Raw genomic sequence first — 17,127 nt, 5'->3', positions numbered from 1 at the left:
TGGGACCCTGTGGACTGTAGCCCACCAGGCTCCTCTGTCCTTGGGATTCTCCAGACAAGAATACTGGAGTGGACTGCCATTCCCTTCTCCAGAGGATCTTCCTGACCCATGGATTGAACCTGGGTCTCCTGCACTGCAGGCAGATTCTTTACCATTTGAGCTATAGGGAAGTTCTCTAGAGTTAGCCTTCCTGAATTTGAATTCTGGCACTTCTCTTTCTAGCTCTATGACATTAGACAGGTTACTTTAACATGTCTGTGCTTCAGTTTTCCTCTGTGTAAAAATACAGGTTGATAACAATATTCACTTCGAAGAATTGTTATGTAAAGAGCTTCTTGTAATAGTGATTGATACATATTAAGTGCTCCTCAATAAAGGTAAGTTATTACTATAACTCCATTCAGTGACTCTTTTGGTCTCAACCTTCAAAATGAAACTGAGTTTTCCATAACAATATAAAATGAGATATGACAACTGTTTCAGATTATTCACCAGGGAAACGTGTTCCTACAGGATTGCTGTTGTTTGCTATGTTGTGCTTTCTATTAAGGCTTAAGAGTATAGAGGACTTCCCTGCTGGTCCAGTGAAGACACTGCGTTTCCACAGTAGGGGGCATGGGTTCCATCCCTGGTTGGGGAACTAGGATCCTGCAGCCCTAACAATGGTAGCATTTAATGAATGACCATCTACTATCATCTACTATGCGCCTGGCTCCTAGCTCAGCATTTTACACACATTACTCTAATTAGTTCTCCCAACCACCTTTTTAGGTAGGTGCTATTACTGTTCTCATGCTAGGCTTCTGCTGATACTTAGGGTAAAAGGAAAACAAATTTTAAATATGTTAGTTTTCCTCTTAACTACTGACATTAAGTTGTAAAAGCTGTAGATTCTTTTTTCAATTTGGCTAAGTGGTGGGTTCTTATCTAATTGGAATTTTCTTGTTTGATACATGTTAGTTTAAGAGCTGTAAACAAAGCCAAGTAAATAAATAATAGCTGTTTCAAATGAAGTGTAAGTTATGTATGTGCTAAAAATTGTCAGGAATTTTTCATGATTTTCCAAATACTTACAAATTGGATCTTACAATTCAAGCTTTCAAAACAACTTGAATTTAAGTAATATATTTACTTTGTTCAAGATCTTTTTTTAAAGGAACTCAAGAAACTTATGAACTTTTATATTTTTTCTCTATAAAATTTTAACACTTATCCACACATTATATTGTATACTATTTCACCAGTGAAACACTAATAATGAATTCATATAAAACATCCTTTTAACCTTTATAGTTACCTGTTAAGAAGGTTCTCCACTTCTAGAACTTCTGCTATAGACTCTTCATTACCAGAAAGAAGACGAGCTTGAAATTTTCTGTCTTGGAAATCATATAGCATCACAATGATAAGACTGTTCAAATGATCTGGCTACCAAGGGGAAACACAGAGAAGGAATAGCATACAAATAACATCTAACAGCAATATTTCCCATTCCATTATTTTTCAAGCGAGCAGGAGTATGACTATTTTCACATCATCTGATTAAACTGGGAGATAGAAAAGGACTGCAAACTAGAAAAAAAATTCAGTAAAAAATAAAACTTTCAAAAAGGACAATTTCTGGCATGTTCATCAAAATGAAAGGAGTACAATCTATATTAGAAACTTGGAAGTAGGAAAGAGTTAAGGCTGTGTTTTGAAGAGGTCTTAGCATTAAACAAACTAGGTATTTAAATCCCAAGGCTTATTTTTAGTGCTTTCTAAATAACACTCACGTGACAGCTAATTATATAAAAGTTATACACTTACTATTGTGGTACTTGGGAAGATATAGCTGTCTATTAATATAGTTTCCAAAATATCTTGATCTGTAAAACAAAGAAAATGTCTGTTATGAAAACACCAAAGCTGAAAATGAAAACTTTGGAATCAAAATACACTTTAGCCAATACTGCAAAATACTTTTACTTTCAAAATATACCTTAATTCTTGATAAAGACCCAAATTACAATGGCATAATGAAATATTTGTAATCTTTATGAATCCCAGACCCCTGTGACCCAGGCTCCACATGGTGGTGGTGTTGTTTATTGTCTACTTGCTAAGTTGTGTCCTACTCTTTGCAACCCCATAGACTGTAGCCCACCAGGCTCCTCGGTCCATGGGATTTCCCTGGGCAAGAATACTGGAGTGGGTTGGCATGCCCTCCTCCAGAGGATATCCCAGATGAGGGATCGAACTCACATCTCCTGCATTGGTAAGTAGATTCTTTACCACTGAGCCACCAGGAAAGCCCAGGCTCCACATGGAATCATCATGGAAGTCAAAGGAGCATTATCTGAATAGCTGAGGTAGTAATAAAGGAATCTCAATCTTTAATTTATATCCTTGAAAAACATTAAAGAAGATCTAATTAATAATGTCTTATCCTTTTACATACTGTTGAATTCAATTTGCTAACATTTTATTTAGGATTTTTGTTCTATGTTTATGTTCATGAAGGATATTGGTCTATAATTTTCTCTTCATAATATCTTTGTCAATGTTGGTATCCGGGTTATGTTGGCCTTATAAAATTTGTGGGATATATCCCCTCTTCTTCTAGTCTCTGGAATAATTTGCACTAAATTGGTGTTATTTCTTATTTAAATATTTGATAAAACTCACTAGTGAAGACACTGATAACATTTAATCTAAGACCCAAATGACAAGGAGTTACCCATGTAAAGGTCCAGGATGAGACAGCAACCTGGTCACAGGGATAATTACAAAGGTAATAAGTAAAAACATATGGACATATTTTGAAACCTCCACAGGGCAGATGAGTGCTCCATTTGTTATAATGACTTAACTATATATACACATCATATAACAAATGCTTTAATCAGTTAACAGAAAGCTAGGATAGCTTCAATTCATCAACATTTGTGGAACACCTCCTACATACACAGTACACATTGAATTTCAGTTTTTATCTAGGGGATGGGAAAACTAATAAGAAGCGACAAACTTGGGAGAACAGACTCCAATTTTCACAGGAAATCTTTCAGGTATCATATCCATGTTTTAGTCACCAATTATGGCTGTATTGTACAAGGCAATATCCCCATTTCACTTATAAGGAAAATGAAGTTTATAGTTTCACACTCTTAGTACTTGCAAACCGAATCCTATCTAATTCATAGTTTCTCAGCATGAGTCCCAATTTTTGTCATAGAAAATACAGTCATCATAAGAATGAAGGCCTGCTAGGACAGGAGACCTGCATAGGCTTTAGAACTTTGAGCAGTGGAGTTACTGGACTCCTAAAAAATATGAGAGGCAGAATGAAGGAAAAGAAGACAGAACATTTGTTTTGCCAACACTGCATTTTTTCCTTAGAGCTCTTGTCAATTGCGCAGAATGCACTGCCTTTATGTATCTACAGTTTAAAGAATTTTCTCACACAGCAATATGAACATTAATTATGTATACTCTTTGTGTGGGCCGTGCATGTGGCATCTTAGTTCCCTGACCAGGGATCAAACAGATGCCCCCTGTATTGGAAGCACAGAATCTTAAACACTGGATCACCAGGTAAGTCCCTAATAATGTGTATTTTAGATAGTGCTTTCTATGTGATACACATTGTTCTAAAATGCTTTCTATATATTAATTCATTTAACCCTCTCAAACAATCCTATGAATTAGGTACCATCATTATCCCCGTTTTATAGATTAGGAAATGAGGCACAGGATGGTCAAGTAATATGTTCAGGGTCACACAGCAAGCGGCAGATCACAGAGTCAAACCCAGGCAGTCTGATACCCAAATGCATTCTCTTCACATTATGCTGCCTTTCCTGTACTTACTCTTACAACACACCACACTGGCTAAATAAAACACACTGCTAACAACTGAGTTATCAGGACTTTTTGAAGATTGCAAAATTTACCTATCCTAGTTCAGCACAATAGCTCCAATTATCCCTCATCTCCCACTAATTCGAAACTCTTCTCTTTAGTCTCTTGAAGGGAACTCAATCCTCATTCCTCATGTTTCCAATGTAGAAGGCCTTCCCTAGAGAAACACTCCTAGATTCTCTCCCTACCTACTCATCACTCTACATGAAACGAAAATTGAGTTTATTTAGTGAGTGAAATTGGAAGAAAGAATGGGGCATATCTTACTCCCTACCCCTTCCACTCTTTGTCTGCCAGTGTTTCTGCAGAAGGTGGGCATGCATTCCAGACTGCTCTCTGCCATGTGCCTTGTGAGTTGGGTGGAGGGACTTGCATTTCTTCAGCTGTGTCTGGATTAGATGGAAAGTTCTAGTTCTACTTCTGAAGTATTTCACAAGCCTGCCTTGACTGACGATCTAAAGCCATGTCCCTGAACATTTTTTTTCTCTCTACTGGTTACAAACTCAGGTGTAAGAAAGTACAAGCTAGTTGCTCAATCATGTCCAACTCTTTGCAATCCTATAGACTGTAGCCCACCAGGCTCCTCTGTCCATGGAATTCTCCAGGCAAGAGTCCTGGAGTGGGTTGCCATTTCCTTCTGCAGGGAATCTTCCCGACCCAGGGACTGAACCCAGGTCTCTTGAATTGCAGGCAGGTTCTTCACCATTTGAGCCACCAGGGAAGCCCCAGGTGTAAGAGGGGTGCTATTTATAGGACCCCTAAAACTCACACAGTCTGTCTGATCATCCCTCCCATCCTGGAAGAAAGATGGAAGATGTTTCTTCTTTTGACTTTCCCCTAGGTTCTCCTTCTCTATTTTTATTATGTGTTCATAGTGTTTCCTTCAGTGATCCACTTTATATAATTCACTTCTAAAACTTACATTTCAAGAATGCCAAGGCTGAAAGGGAATAAGATGGTAGAGTAGAAAGATGTGGATCTCACCTCTCCCCATAAACACACTGAAATAACTTCTATATGTGGAACAATTCTCACAGAAAACTAACTGGAAACTGGCAGAAGAACTGCTATACAACCAAGTTAGCAAGAAAGAGCTCTACGTAAGTGACTTGGAAGATAGAATAATGGAAATCACTAAATGAGAAGAGCAGACAGAAAAACAATGAAAGAACAAATGCAACATATGAGATCTATGAGATGATTTCAGACATGACAACTGACACATAATAGGTGTTACAGAAAGAAAAGAGAACAAGAATTGAAAGTGTATTTGAAGAAGCTATGGATGAAAACTTCCAAAACCTAAAGAAGAAAACAGATACCAAGTACAAGAAGGACAGAAGGTCCCAAACAAGATGAACCCAAAGATACCCATACCAAGACATACCATAATTAAAATGATGAATTTATTTTATCTTATTTGGCCATGCCACACAGCTTGCATGATCTCAGTTCCCCAACCAGAGATCAAACCCAGGCCACAGCAGTAAAAGTGCCAAGTCCTAAAAACTCAACTGCCAGGGAATTCCCTAAAACGACAAATTTAAAGATAAAGAAAGGATTCTAAAGGTGGCAAGAGGAAAACAAAGAGTAAGTTATAAGGGAACCCCATTATCACTATCAGTAGATTTCTCTGCAGAAAACTCTGAAGGTCAGAAATGAGTGGCATGATACATTCAAATTGCTGAAAGGGAAAAACCTGCAAGCTAGGATACTCTACCCAGCAAGATTATCATTTAAAATAAAAGAGAAAAAGTTTCTCACAAGAAAAAACTAAAAGAATTCAGCAATATTAAACCTACCCACATTTAGAAAACTTAGATCATGGCATCTGGTCCCATTACTTCATGGGAAATAGATGAGGAAACAGTGTAAACAGTGTCAGACTTTATTTTTGGGGGCTCCAAAATCACTGCAGATGGTGATTGCAGCCATGAAGTTAAAAGACGCTTACTCCTTGGAAGGAAAGTTATGATGAACCTAGATAGCATATTCAAAAACAGAGACATTACTTTGCCAACAAAGGTCCATCTAGTCAAGGCTATGGTTTTTCCAGTAGTCATGTATGGATGTGAGGGTTGGACTGTGAAGAAAGCTGAGCACCAAAGAATTGATGCTTTTGAACTGTGGTGTTGGAGAAGACTCTTGAGAGTCCCTTGGACTGCAAGGAGATCCAACCAGTCCATTCTGAAGGAGATCAGCCCTGGGATTTCTTTGGAAGGAATGATGCTAAAGCTGAAACTTTAGTACTTTGGCCACCTCATGCGAAGAGTTGACTTATTGGAAAAGACTCTGATGCTGGTAGGGATTGGGGGCAGGAGGAGAAGGGGACGACAGAGGATGAGATGGCTGGATGGCATCATGAGTTTGAGTGAACTCTGGGAGTTGGTAATGGACAGGGAGGCCTGGCGTGCTTCAATTCATGGGGTTGCAAAGAGTCGGACACAACTGAGCGACTGAACTGAACTGAAAAGAAATACTGAAGGATATTCTCTAAGAAAAGAAACAAAGTATTTATAGGACAAGGAAAATCACAATAGGAAAGGCAAATACATAAAAGGATTGACGATCACTTCAGTTCAGTTGCTTTGTCATGTCCAACTCTTTGCAACCTCATGGACTGCAGCACACCAGGCTTCCCTGTCCATCACCAACTCCCAAAGCCTACTCAAACTCGTGCCCTCATGTTGGTGATGCCATCCAACTATCTCACCCTCTGTTGTCCCCTTCCCCTCCCGCCTTCAATCTTTCCCAGTATCAGGGTCTTTTCCAATGAGTCAGTTCTTCACATGAGGTGGCCAAAGTATTGGAGTTTCAGCTTCAGCATCAGTCCTTCCAATGAACACCCAGGACTGATCTCCTTTAAGATGGACTGGTTGGATCTCCTTGCAGTCCAAGGGACTCTCAAGAATCTTCTCCAACACCACAGTTCAAAAGCATCAACTCTTCAGTGCTCAGCTTTCTTTGTAGTCCAACTCTCACATCCATACATGACTACTGGAAAAACCATAGCTTTGACTAGACCTTTGTTGGTAAAGTAATGTCTCTGCTTTTTAATATGCTGTCTAGGTTGGTCAAAGCTTTTCTCCCAAGGAGCAAGCATCTTTTAATTTCATGGCTGCAGTCACCATCTGCAGTGATTTTGGAGAATACATAGATTAAAACAGAATCAAAAAATTGTAAAAAAAAAAAAAAAGTTATAACTACAATTAACAGTAAAAGGATATGCATAACGATGTAAAATAGGACATCAAAATCACAAAATGTGGGTAATGGCAGTATATAGATCTTTTATAGTGTGTTTGAAATTGGATGACTATCATCTTAAAGCCAGGAGATATAGTTTTGAGTTAACATACTTGAGCTCCATGATAACCACAAATCAGAAATATACAACAGTTTATTTTGAAAAGAATATAAAGAAAATCAAGCATACCACAAAAGAAAATTATCAAACCACAAAAGGAAAAAGAAACAAACAAAAGAAACAGAACTATAAGAACTGAAAAGCAAGGATTATATGGCAATTAGTACATACCTATCCATAATTACCTCAAATGTCAATGGACTAATGCTCCAATCAAAAGACACACAGTGGCAGATTGAATGGAAAAACAAAACAAAACCAAGAACCTGCAATATGCTGCCTATATGAGACTCACTTCAGGGTGAAAGACATACACAGACCAAAAGGGAAAAGATAAAAAATAGACAGCTCAAGAAAATGCAAACAATAAGAAAGCAGGGGTAGCCATATTCACATCAGACAAAATAGATTTTAAAACAAAGCCCATAAAGAAAAGCAAAGAAGGGCATTATATAATGATAAAGGGATCAATGCAAGAAGATAACATGCTTGTTAACATAAATGCCTCCAATAGAGAAGCACCTAAATATACATTAAAAAGAAATACTAACAGACATAAAGGGAGAAACTAACAATAATACAATAATAATAGGCCTTAACACTCCATGATGATAATACAATAATAAAGGACCTTAACACCCCACTGACATCAATAGACAGATTATTCAGAGAAAAAACTCAATAAGGCAACAGAGGTTCTAAATGACACAATCATTTGAACTTAACTGATATCTACAAAACACTACATCAAAAAAATCCAGAAGACAGATTCTTTTCAAGGGCACATGGAACATTATCTAGAATAGATCACATACTAAGTCATAAAACAAGACTCAACTAATTTAAAAGGGTAGAAACTATTTCAAGCAGCTTTTCTGACCAAAATTCTATGAAACCAGAAATCAATCACAGGAATAAAAATTGGAAAAAAATGAACATATGGAAACTAAACAACATGCTACTAAAAACCCAATGAGTTCAACAATGAAATCAAGACTTCCCTGATGGTCCAGTTGTTGAGAATCTGCTTCTAGTGCAGGGGGCGTGGGTTCAACCCTTGGTCAGGGAACTAAGATCCCACATGCCATGGAGCAACTAAGGTTTTGAGCCACAACTAGAGAGTCTGTGTGCCACACAAAAGTCCCCCATGATGCAATGAAGATCCCACATGCTGCAACAAAGACCCAACACAGCCAAATAAACAAATCAAAATGTATTCAAATTGGAAGGGAAGCAGTAAAACTGTCACTATTTAGATATACTATGATACTCTACATGGAGAACCCTAAAGTCTTCACACAAAAACTATTACAATTAATAAATGAATTCAGCAAGATAGCCAAATACATAAATCTATTGTAGTTCTTCAGAGAAGGCAATGGCACCCCACTCCAGTACTTTTGCCTGGAAAATCCCATGGACGGAGGAGCCTGGTGGGCTGCAGTCCATGGAGTCGATAGAGTCAGACACGACTGAGCGACTTCACTTTCACTTTTCACTTATATATATACACACACACACACACACACACACAACAGAATATTACTGTCATAAAAAAGAATGAATGTTACTGCCATTTGCACCAACATGGATGGAACTATAGAACACTATACTTAGTGAAGTCAGATAAAGAAATGCAAATAAGCTATCACTTATATGTAGAATTTAAAAATAATGCAAATGAATCTATATACAAAACTGAAACAGAATCACAGACATAGAAAACAAACTTATGGTTACTAAAGGGCAAAGAAAGGAAAGGAGGGGCAAGTTAGGAATATGGGAGTAACAGGGATTACTACTATAAATAAAATAGATAAGTTACAAAATTCATTGTATAGCATAGGAAACTATATTCAATATCTTGTAATAACCTCTAATTGAATATAATCTGAAAAAATAAGTAACTGAGTAATTTAGCTGTAACCTGAAACTAACAGGATATTGTAAACCAACTATACTTCAATTTTAAAAAGAATAATTATAAATATAGGCACATGGGGTTTTTGTATCTGTGGAAGGAGGGAAATTTGACAACCTTCATTCATGTTGTCAAACATTGTTGCTAGGAGAATTAAGTACTGTCCCTAAGACTTCTTTGAGAAAGGACAATAGAAAGCTTATACCTGGTCTCTTCTGAACTTTGTCCTGTGTACATTTTTCCAGTGCTGACCTTAATCTTAATCCTTTCACTGTAATAAACTGTAACTATGAATATAACAGCTTTGCTGGGTTCTGTGAGTACTTCTAGTGAATCATTGAACCTGAGGGTGGTCTTAGGGATCCGTGACTACAGTTAGTGATTCCCAAAGCCATAACTCAACCATACATTAAATGTTTGCCAGGTTTTTCACTGACAGGTTACATATTCTGAAATGACCAGATTACTGACATAACCAGTTCCTTGGACTGAGAGGTCACCAATTAGTATATACACCTGAGGAAGCTGGAGAAAGAATTAAGCCAGAAACAAGATCAACAACATTCGGAAAACTAAGATCATGGCAAATAGATGTGAAACAGTGGAAACAGTGGCTGACTTTATTTTGGGGGGCTCCAAAATCACTGCAGATGGTGACTTCAGCCATGAAATTAAGACACTTACTCCTTAGAAGGAATGTTATGACCAACCTAGACAGCATATTAAAAAGCAGAGACATTACTTTGTCAACAAAGGTCCGTCTAATCAAGGCTATGGTTTTTCCAGTAATCATGTATGGATGTAAGAGTTGGACTATAAAGAAAGCTGAGGGCAGAATTGATGCTTTTGAACTGTGGTGTTGGAGAAGACTCTTGAGAGTCCCTTGGACTGCAAGGAGATCCAACCAGTCCATCCTAAAGGATGGAAAAGTCCTGGGTGTTCATTGGAAGGACTGATGTTGAAGCTGAAACTCCAATACTTTAGCCACCTGATGTGAAGAGCTGATTCATTTGATAAGACCCTGATGCTGGGAAAAACTGAGGGCAAGAGGAGAAGGGGACGACAGAGGATGAGATGGTTGGATGACATCACGGACTCAATGGACATGAGTTTGGGTAAACTCCGGGAGTTGGTGATGGACAGAGAGGCCTGGAGTGCTGTGGTTCATGGGGTCACAAAGAGTCAGACACAACTGAGCAACTGAACTGAACTTATGATCAATAATTTCAGGAATACCTTCTTCCTCAATTTTTTTTCTTAATGGGTTGTTCATTAATTTATTTTTTAAGAAATCATTTTGCCAGTTTTTCTTCTGTTTTAATATTTGGTAGTTCTTGAAACATCCAGAGATTCTTTGAAAAATAAATTAGCTGCTAATACTCTACTTCTCTGACATAAGTCAAACTTAATAGGAATAAGTTACTCTTCATTACCTTCTTTAGTAGAAAACTGACCTTGCATCTTATTTAGCGGAGTAAGAATAGGGGTTATCATTTCAAAAATCCTTATTCTGAACCCTTTAAACAATTAATCAGAAAAACACACTCTCTGCTTTGAAAGAGCTTATACACAAAGGACATCAACAAAAGGGCAAATAATAAAACTGGAAATCATAAAAAATAAAAAAGATGATCATTACCCAAGCTCTCTTTAGTTTGTGCATTAACCTTTTCAGCTTTACTGCTCCTATAAAACCTTAGGGAAGAAATCCTGAGTTTTCTTTTCTGAACCATGATTCTCTGAACTGTGATTCCTTGAACCTATGCTATATAAGCCAGATGTTGAGTTTATAAAATATTACATGTGAAAATATTGAAAGAACACTGATAATACATAAGACAAAAGTGAAATATATAAAAACCTCCAATATTTTAAAGCAAAATATCAGGCTCTTAATTACCTTGGAAATCCACTACATTTAGGAATTCTAGCTTTATTCCATATGAACATTTGGAAATTATTCAGATGATAATTTAAAGCAAGGTATTATTATCATTAAAAAGAAAATAACAGCTGTACCAAGTAAACAACCAAAACCATCCCATCTTAGAATTTGAACTTATAAAAATGAACATTTCAAGAAAAGTAGGTTTATAAAGGCCTATGATGACAATGAAAGAGAGTGAAAAAGCTGGCTTAAAATTCAACATTCAAAAAACCAAAATCATGGCATCCGGTCCCATCACTTCATGGCAAACAGATGGGGAAACAATGGAAACAGTGACAGGCTTTTTCTTGCCCTCAAAAATCACTGCAGATGGTGACTGCAGTCATGAAATTAAAAGATGCTTGCTCCTTGGAAGAAAAGCTATGACCAACCTAGACAGCATATTAAAAAGCAGAGACATTACTTTGCCAACAAAGGTCCGTCTAGTCAAAACTATGGTTTTTCCAGTAGTCATGTAGGGATGTGAGAGTTGGACCATAAAGAAGGACGAGTGCCGAAGAATTGATGCTTTTGAAGTGTGGTGTTGGAGAAGACTCTTGAGAGCTCCTTGGACTGCAAGGAGATCAAACCAGTCAATCGTAAAAGAAATCAGTCCTGAATACTCACTAGAAGCATTCATGCTAAAGCTAAAGCTCCAATATTTTGGCCACCTGATGTGAAGAACTGACTTACTGGAAAAGACCCTGATGCTGGGAAAGACTGAAGCCAGGAGGAGAAGGGGACAACAGAAGTCAAGATGGTTGGATGGCATCACCGACTCAATGGACATGAGTTTGAGCAGACTCCGGGAGATAGTGAAGGACAGGGAAGCCTGGCATACTGAAGTCCATGGGGCCGCAAAGAGTCAGACACAACTGAGCGATTGAACAACAACAAATGACAGTAATTTATCTAAATGGGATCTGGGTTATTAAAAAATGCCAGTCACAAGACACTTTCATAAAAAGAAATAAAGATTGAGAGAAAGAAAATTATAATCTACCATACACATTACTACAACATGACCATCTAATCAATGGATTAATTTTACAAAGAATAATCTCAGGCTTTTATTATTGATTTCTAAAGGCAATCCACTCCAGTATTCTCGCCTGAAAAATCCCTTGGACAGAGGAGCCTGGCGGGCTATAGACCACAGGGTTACAGAGTTGGACACGACTGAACAATTAAGCACACACAGCACACACAAAGGTAAGATTCAATACTCTATCAGGAAAAAATTGTCTATAATAGAGTTTGGGCATTAATATTAAATATCAATTAATTGACACAGATGCCTAATGTGCATCTCACTGTTGCAAGGAGAAAATCTTCAAATGTTAATTTGACTCGTGATTTAAAGTACCAACACTCTGGATGGTCTTTAAATCTAAGTTTTAAAAAAGAAGAGGAGGGAAGGGATGAAATAGAATCTGAAAGTTTAAACTGGAGGAGGGAAAAATGGCTAAGACAGATTTAAAAAAAAAAAAAAAAAGATCACAAGCAGAAAGTAAAGAAATGAAACAGGGAGAAGCTGCTTCTGAACATCACACAAATTTTTCTCTGTGATGACAAATTCCTGGCTTCAGAACTGAGCTACATCATGTCTGTAGACAACCAAAAACACACATTTATAGCTGAGTAATTAATGGGACCTTTTAATTCAGCTGAACAATTGTTAACCAACTCTCAGCAAGGATGTGCAAGGCCCAATAAGTATTAACAGTAAGTAAATGATACATGTAATGCCCTTTCTAGGTGTCTCTTTAGGAAGTTTTATCATTTTAGCCATGCTGGTAATACTCCAAACATTTCTGGAACTTCTTTGGAACTTCTTTTCAGTCAGTATACCAAGCAGTACAAACTTTACAGTTTATATTGTATTATAGTTGATGGTTAGTACTAAAACCTGTCTCCAGGCCCTTTGACTGCTCTTATAGTAAAAATATTTGGTTTTGTCCTGGAATCAACTCCATACTCAGAAGTTGATAATTACCCACCATCGAGGAAATCTGAAATATTAACACCTCAAATCCTGGAGGCAGATTAAAAGGGATTTCTACAAAAATTTGGAAGAATAAATTTACAAGCTTCCAAAAGTAAACAAAGAAAATGGCAGTGAATAGGATCATCTTAATTTTGACCCACCTAAGCACAGGGAAATCTACAGTGGAAAACATATCTGACTGAAAGAGATTGTTTTCCTGGAAACTCTCCTTAAAGCCTTGACATCCGCAACTGACCAAAGATATTCAGAAGCCTAAAAACAAAACCTGGGGTATGTGTGTGAGGGTGCGAGGAGGAGGTTCGATGCACCTCAGAAATTCTCTCATTATTCTCTTTTAGTGCTGACTGTCAGAACTGGTACTACTCACACTTAAGTGCACTGAAAGCCAACTCATAGGACAAACGCTGAAAGGATTCATCCTCGGATTCGGTTGAGGACGGCAAGGGCTCATTCCCATACTTTATTAAGGCTTTCTCTGGTGACTTTTCGAGTCTAGTGCCCTGAAAAATGTTCGCTGCCAGAATGTAAACGGAGTCCGGATAGCCAGTTTTTTCGGGTGAACCAGCTGAGCTGTTTTCGCTGCATGCTGGGTCACCTGACAGCGCCAGCGAAGAGAGTTGGGAGATTTCCGCGGTTGTTTCTTCCAAAAACTCCAGTTCATTTGCGGAGTTAAACATGTTTGCCCCCCTGACTGTCCTAGGTAACTCAAGCTTGAATTACAATTCAGATGTTCCGGGAAATGGTTTTCCTTGTTCAAGCATCGTCTCTGTGAAAATAAAAGATTATCCCGGTTAAACCACTATTTCCGCAGGACTACACTTGGTGACCCACCGGCCCTAGAGACCCAGCGGTGGCATTCCCTGGCCGCCCCGAGCATCCCTTACTTGGAGCCGGGAAACCTCCACACACAAAGGGAGAGGGGTGGAGACGGCTCCGAATGGCCTCCGAATTACGAGACCTTAACCGAGGCCCGTTTGGGTGCAGAGCTCCCCCAAGAGCCGCACCTGCGGCCCCTCGGGCGCTCCTTTCACTGGCTCCCGTGAGTCCTCCCTTACCCCAGAGGGCGGATGTTCCCCGGGGCTTTGGGAACAGAGACGCGGCCGCAGCACTTCGGGCACCGGTGCCTGGTATCTTACACAGCGCCCTCGGGGGCCCCGGGACTGCTGGGCTGCCGCGGTGGTCCGCGCAGGCAGTTTGGTTCAAATGAGCTTCTCCCACCCGCCGGGGTCGGGGCAGGGGGGTCGCGACCCCCGGCTCTCGCTTCGCTCGGGTTCCTGAGGGGAGGATGCTCCTCAGGGCTTCGCCCGCCCGCACGGTCGTCTTCACGAACGCGGCAGCTGAGCGGGGTAGAGCACGAGGCTGGTGGGCCCGCCGGCTCCGGCCGCGAAAAGGTAGGCCTCCCCTGTCTGCGGCAGTCAGCCTACCCAGTACCCGGGTCTCCGTGGCAACCAAGGGTGCGACGAGGGGGGAGGGAACGCTGTCAGAGGGCAGTTCCCGCGGGATTTGGCCAGCGCTTCCTTTCTTGAGTTGCTCCTCCTCTCACCCCGGACACCTGTGCCAGCCCCTCCTCAGGTTGGAGGCCCCTCCATAATTGGACTGCGCAGCCCTGAAGATCCTCGACTTCCACAGAGTCACAAGTGACCCTTCTTCTCCAACTTGTCCCCTGTGATCTCCTTGAAAGCAAGAATTTTGTATTGCTGACAACATCCAGTTTAGAGGATTAGCGGGCACGCAGGAAATGTTAAAACAACTCAGTGTAGAACTATTGAAGAAGAAAAAAAACAAGGTTAAAAAAAGACGAATCGACTATTTCCACGCTTTTTGGAACAATAGGTACCACAGATATCACATTAGATAGACCCTTCCAGGACTGACTGTGCTGCGCTTAGTCGTGGTGGACTCTGTGACCCCATGGACTGTAGCCTCCCAGGCTCCTCTGTCCATGGATTTTTCCAGGCTAGAATACTGTACCAGAGTGAGTTGCCATTTCCTTCTCCAGGAGATCTTCCCAATCCAGGGATGGAACCCCTGCCCCGTCTTCCGTTTTCCTAAATTAATTGCAAGCAGATTCTTTACCCTCTGAGCCACGGGTGAAGCCTTCCAGGGCAAGTTGTGTAAAGATCTTTGCCAGCCTCCTTCCCAGGAGCTGCCTGCAAAGAAAGATGTTGCTGAAATGGGCCTACAAACAAGCAAATTCACACCCTTCAAAGTATAGAATGAAACTGGGGATATATATAAGCTTCCCCCAAAGGGTTTTAATATGGCTACTTTAATTTTTGAGTGTCCTGGAGAGAAGTCTGCATCCTAACTCATCAAAGAAAAACCAACTGTGCTCAAGTATTACAGGTAGTGGGAAAATACTTTAATTTCTAGAATAAAAACCAGATGACTGAGATTTAAGTTTATGTGCCTCTTAAGCTTTTTATTGATTGCCTGTTAACCTATCTCCAAAGTGCATGTTCTAAAACTGGAGAAAAAGAAAAGGTTGCTTTTTTCTCTACTGTATACCATTTGTGTTGCTGCTTTGAAACTTCTCCAACAGACTTCAATAGGTCTAATTTTTGAGAGCTTCAATAGCTCTCAAATTTTTCTTACAGTACGATTCAATGAACAAATGCCAATATGAATATATAAAGATCATGTGAAGAATAACATGTATGTACTTCACATTTCTTGCCTGGTTGAAAAAAATCCTAGGTTTTAAAACAAATGGGCATTGGATTGCGCAACTTGACAAATTACGTTTCAAGTTTTAAGTGAAAAAAAATTATGAAATCATTTTAAAAATAAGATTGTATTTTATTGAAAATAAAATAGATGCTAATATCTACTTAAAAGAAAGAAAAATCTGCTAGATACTTGGTCTCCATTTTCTGTATGAAGCAAAAACCAAAGCCTACAAGTTGAATGAAGTTCTTCATTTTGGACTGAGATCAAAGTCATAGGAAAATCTTGCAAGTGCAAGCCCCAAATTCTGCAAGATGTATGGTAAATATACTTGAGTAAATACCTTATTTGCTGCTGGTTGGGAATCTCAAATTTTGTTCATCTTCTTTGTAGAAGTGGTTCAATCTGGAAAAGAAACGTAATTTATGTAACTAAGATCAGTATGGGAGAAGGCAATGGCACCCCACTCCAGTACTCTTGCCTGAAAAATCCCATGGATGGAGGAGCCTGGTGGGCTACAGTCCATGGGGTCACTAAGAGTCGGACACGACTGAGCGACTTCCCTTTCACTTTTCACTTTCCTGCATTGGAGAAGGCAATGGCAACCCACTCCAGTGTTCTTGCCTGGAGAATCCCAGGGACGGGGGAGCCTGGTGGGCTGCCATCTATGGGGTCCCACAGAGTCGGACACGACTGAAGCGACTTAGCAGCAGCAGCAGCAGCAAGATCAGTATGGTCACTCAAGAGATTCTAAATTGTGTTCGCTGGTTCTTTCTCCGTGTGTTAAACAGGAAGGGCTAGACTTTGGCATTTGGTTTATTATCTGTGTAACCTTAGGCAAGTCCTTACATCTCTCAGCTTCAGTTTCTAGACCTATAAGGCAGACTGAATAATAATGCTGCCTTTGAGGAGGTTTGTGAGTATTTAGTGGAATGATGTATGTCAAGATTGTCTGGAAAGTAGTAGCTCAATAGTTAGTTCCTCCTTTCCCCCTCTATTGTTAAGAAGGGGAGAATGGATATTGGGGAACTATTAGTAGCAATTTGCTACAAATTTGTTTGCCCTGACCCCATCACCCACCAGTTATTCTCAATGCACCACTCCCATTATTCTCAATGTGGAGTCTCCCCTACTTAATGTTCCCATAATATTTTGTGCATGCATGTATGTGTTCATTCATTCATTTATCAGATATATATTAAATTCTTACCGTGTGCCTCACACTTTCCTCAGTCCTAAAGGTTAAAAAAAATGTATAGAATGATCAGGGACCTTAATCTCAGGAAATTAATGGATATGTATACTTGTATTTTGAGACACTTTATTTTTTATTG

The 17,127-nt window shown here is 39.4% G+C and overlaps 1 protein-coding gene across 3 annotated transcripts in view; it reads right to left on the bottom strand.

Moving 5' to 3' along the window:
• NSUN7 (NOP2/Sun RNA methyltransferase family member 7) overlaps positions 1-14,932 on the bottom strand; it is a 47,892-nt gene extending 32,960 nt beyond the window's left edge. The window contains exons 1-4 of one of the 3 annotated variants that reach the window (XM_027544359.1): positions 14,131-14,932; positions 13,494-13,892; positions 1,810-1,868; positions 1,298-1,428 (exon numbers count right to left, since the gene is read on the bottom strand). In XM_027544359.1, coding sequence (XP_027400160.1) covers positions 1,298-1,428; positions 1,810-1,868; positions 13,494-13,803 — 500 coding nt within the window. In that variant the 5' untranslated portion in view covers positions 13,804-13,892; positions 14,131-14,932. The remainder of the gene's footprint in view (positions 1-1,297; positions 1,429-1,809; positions 1,869-13,493; positions 13,893-14,130) is intronic. The other 2 variants (XM_027544360.1, XM_027544358.1) reach the window with 2 other exon arrangements.
• Between the last annotated feature and the right edge of the window lie 2,195 nt (positions 14,933-17,127).

The sequence above is a fragment of the Bos indicus x Bos taurus genome, chromosome 6, assembly GCF_003369695.1.
Source record: "Bos indicus x Bos taurus breed Angus x Brahman F1 hybrid chromosome 6, Bos_hybrid_MaternalHap_v2.0, whole genome shotgun sequence".
In the NCBI taxonomy this organism is placed as follows: Eukaryota; Metazoa; Chordata; class Mammalia; order Artiodactyla; family Bovidae; genus Bos; species Bos indicus x Bos taurus.
The sequence above is the reverse complement of the archived record's forward strand: the minus strand, read 5'-3'. Positions and strand labels throughout refer to the sequence as shown.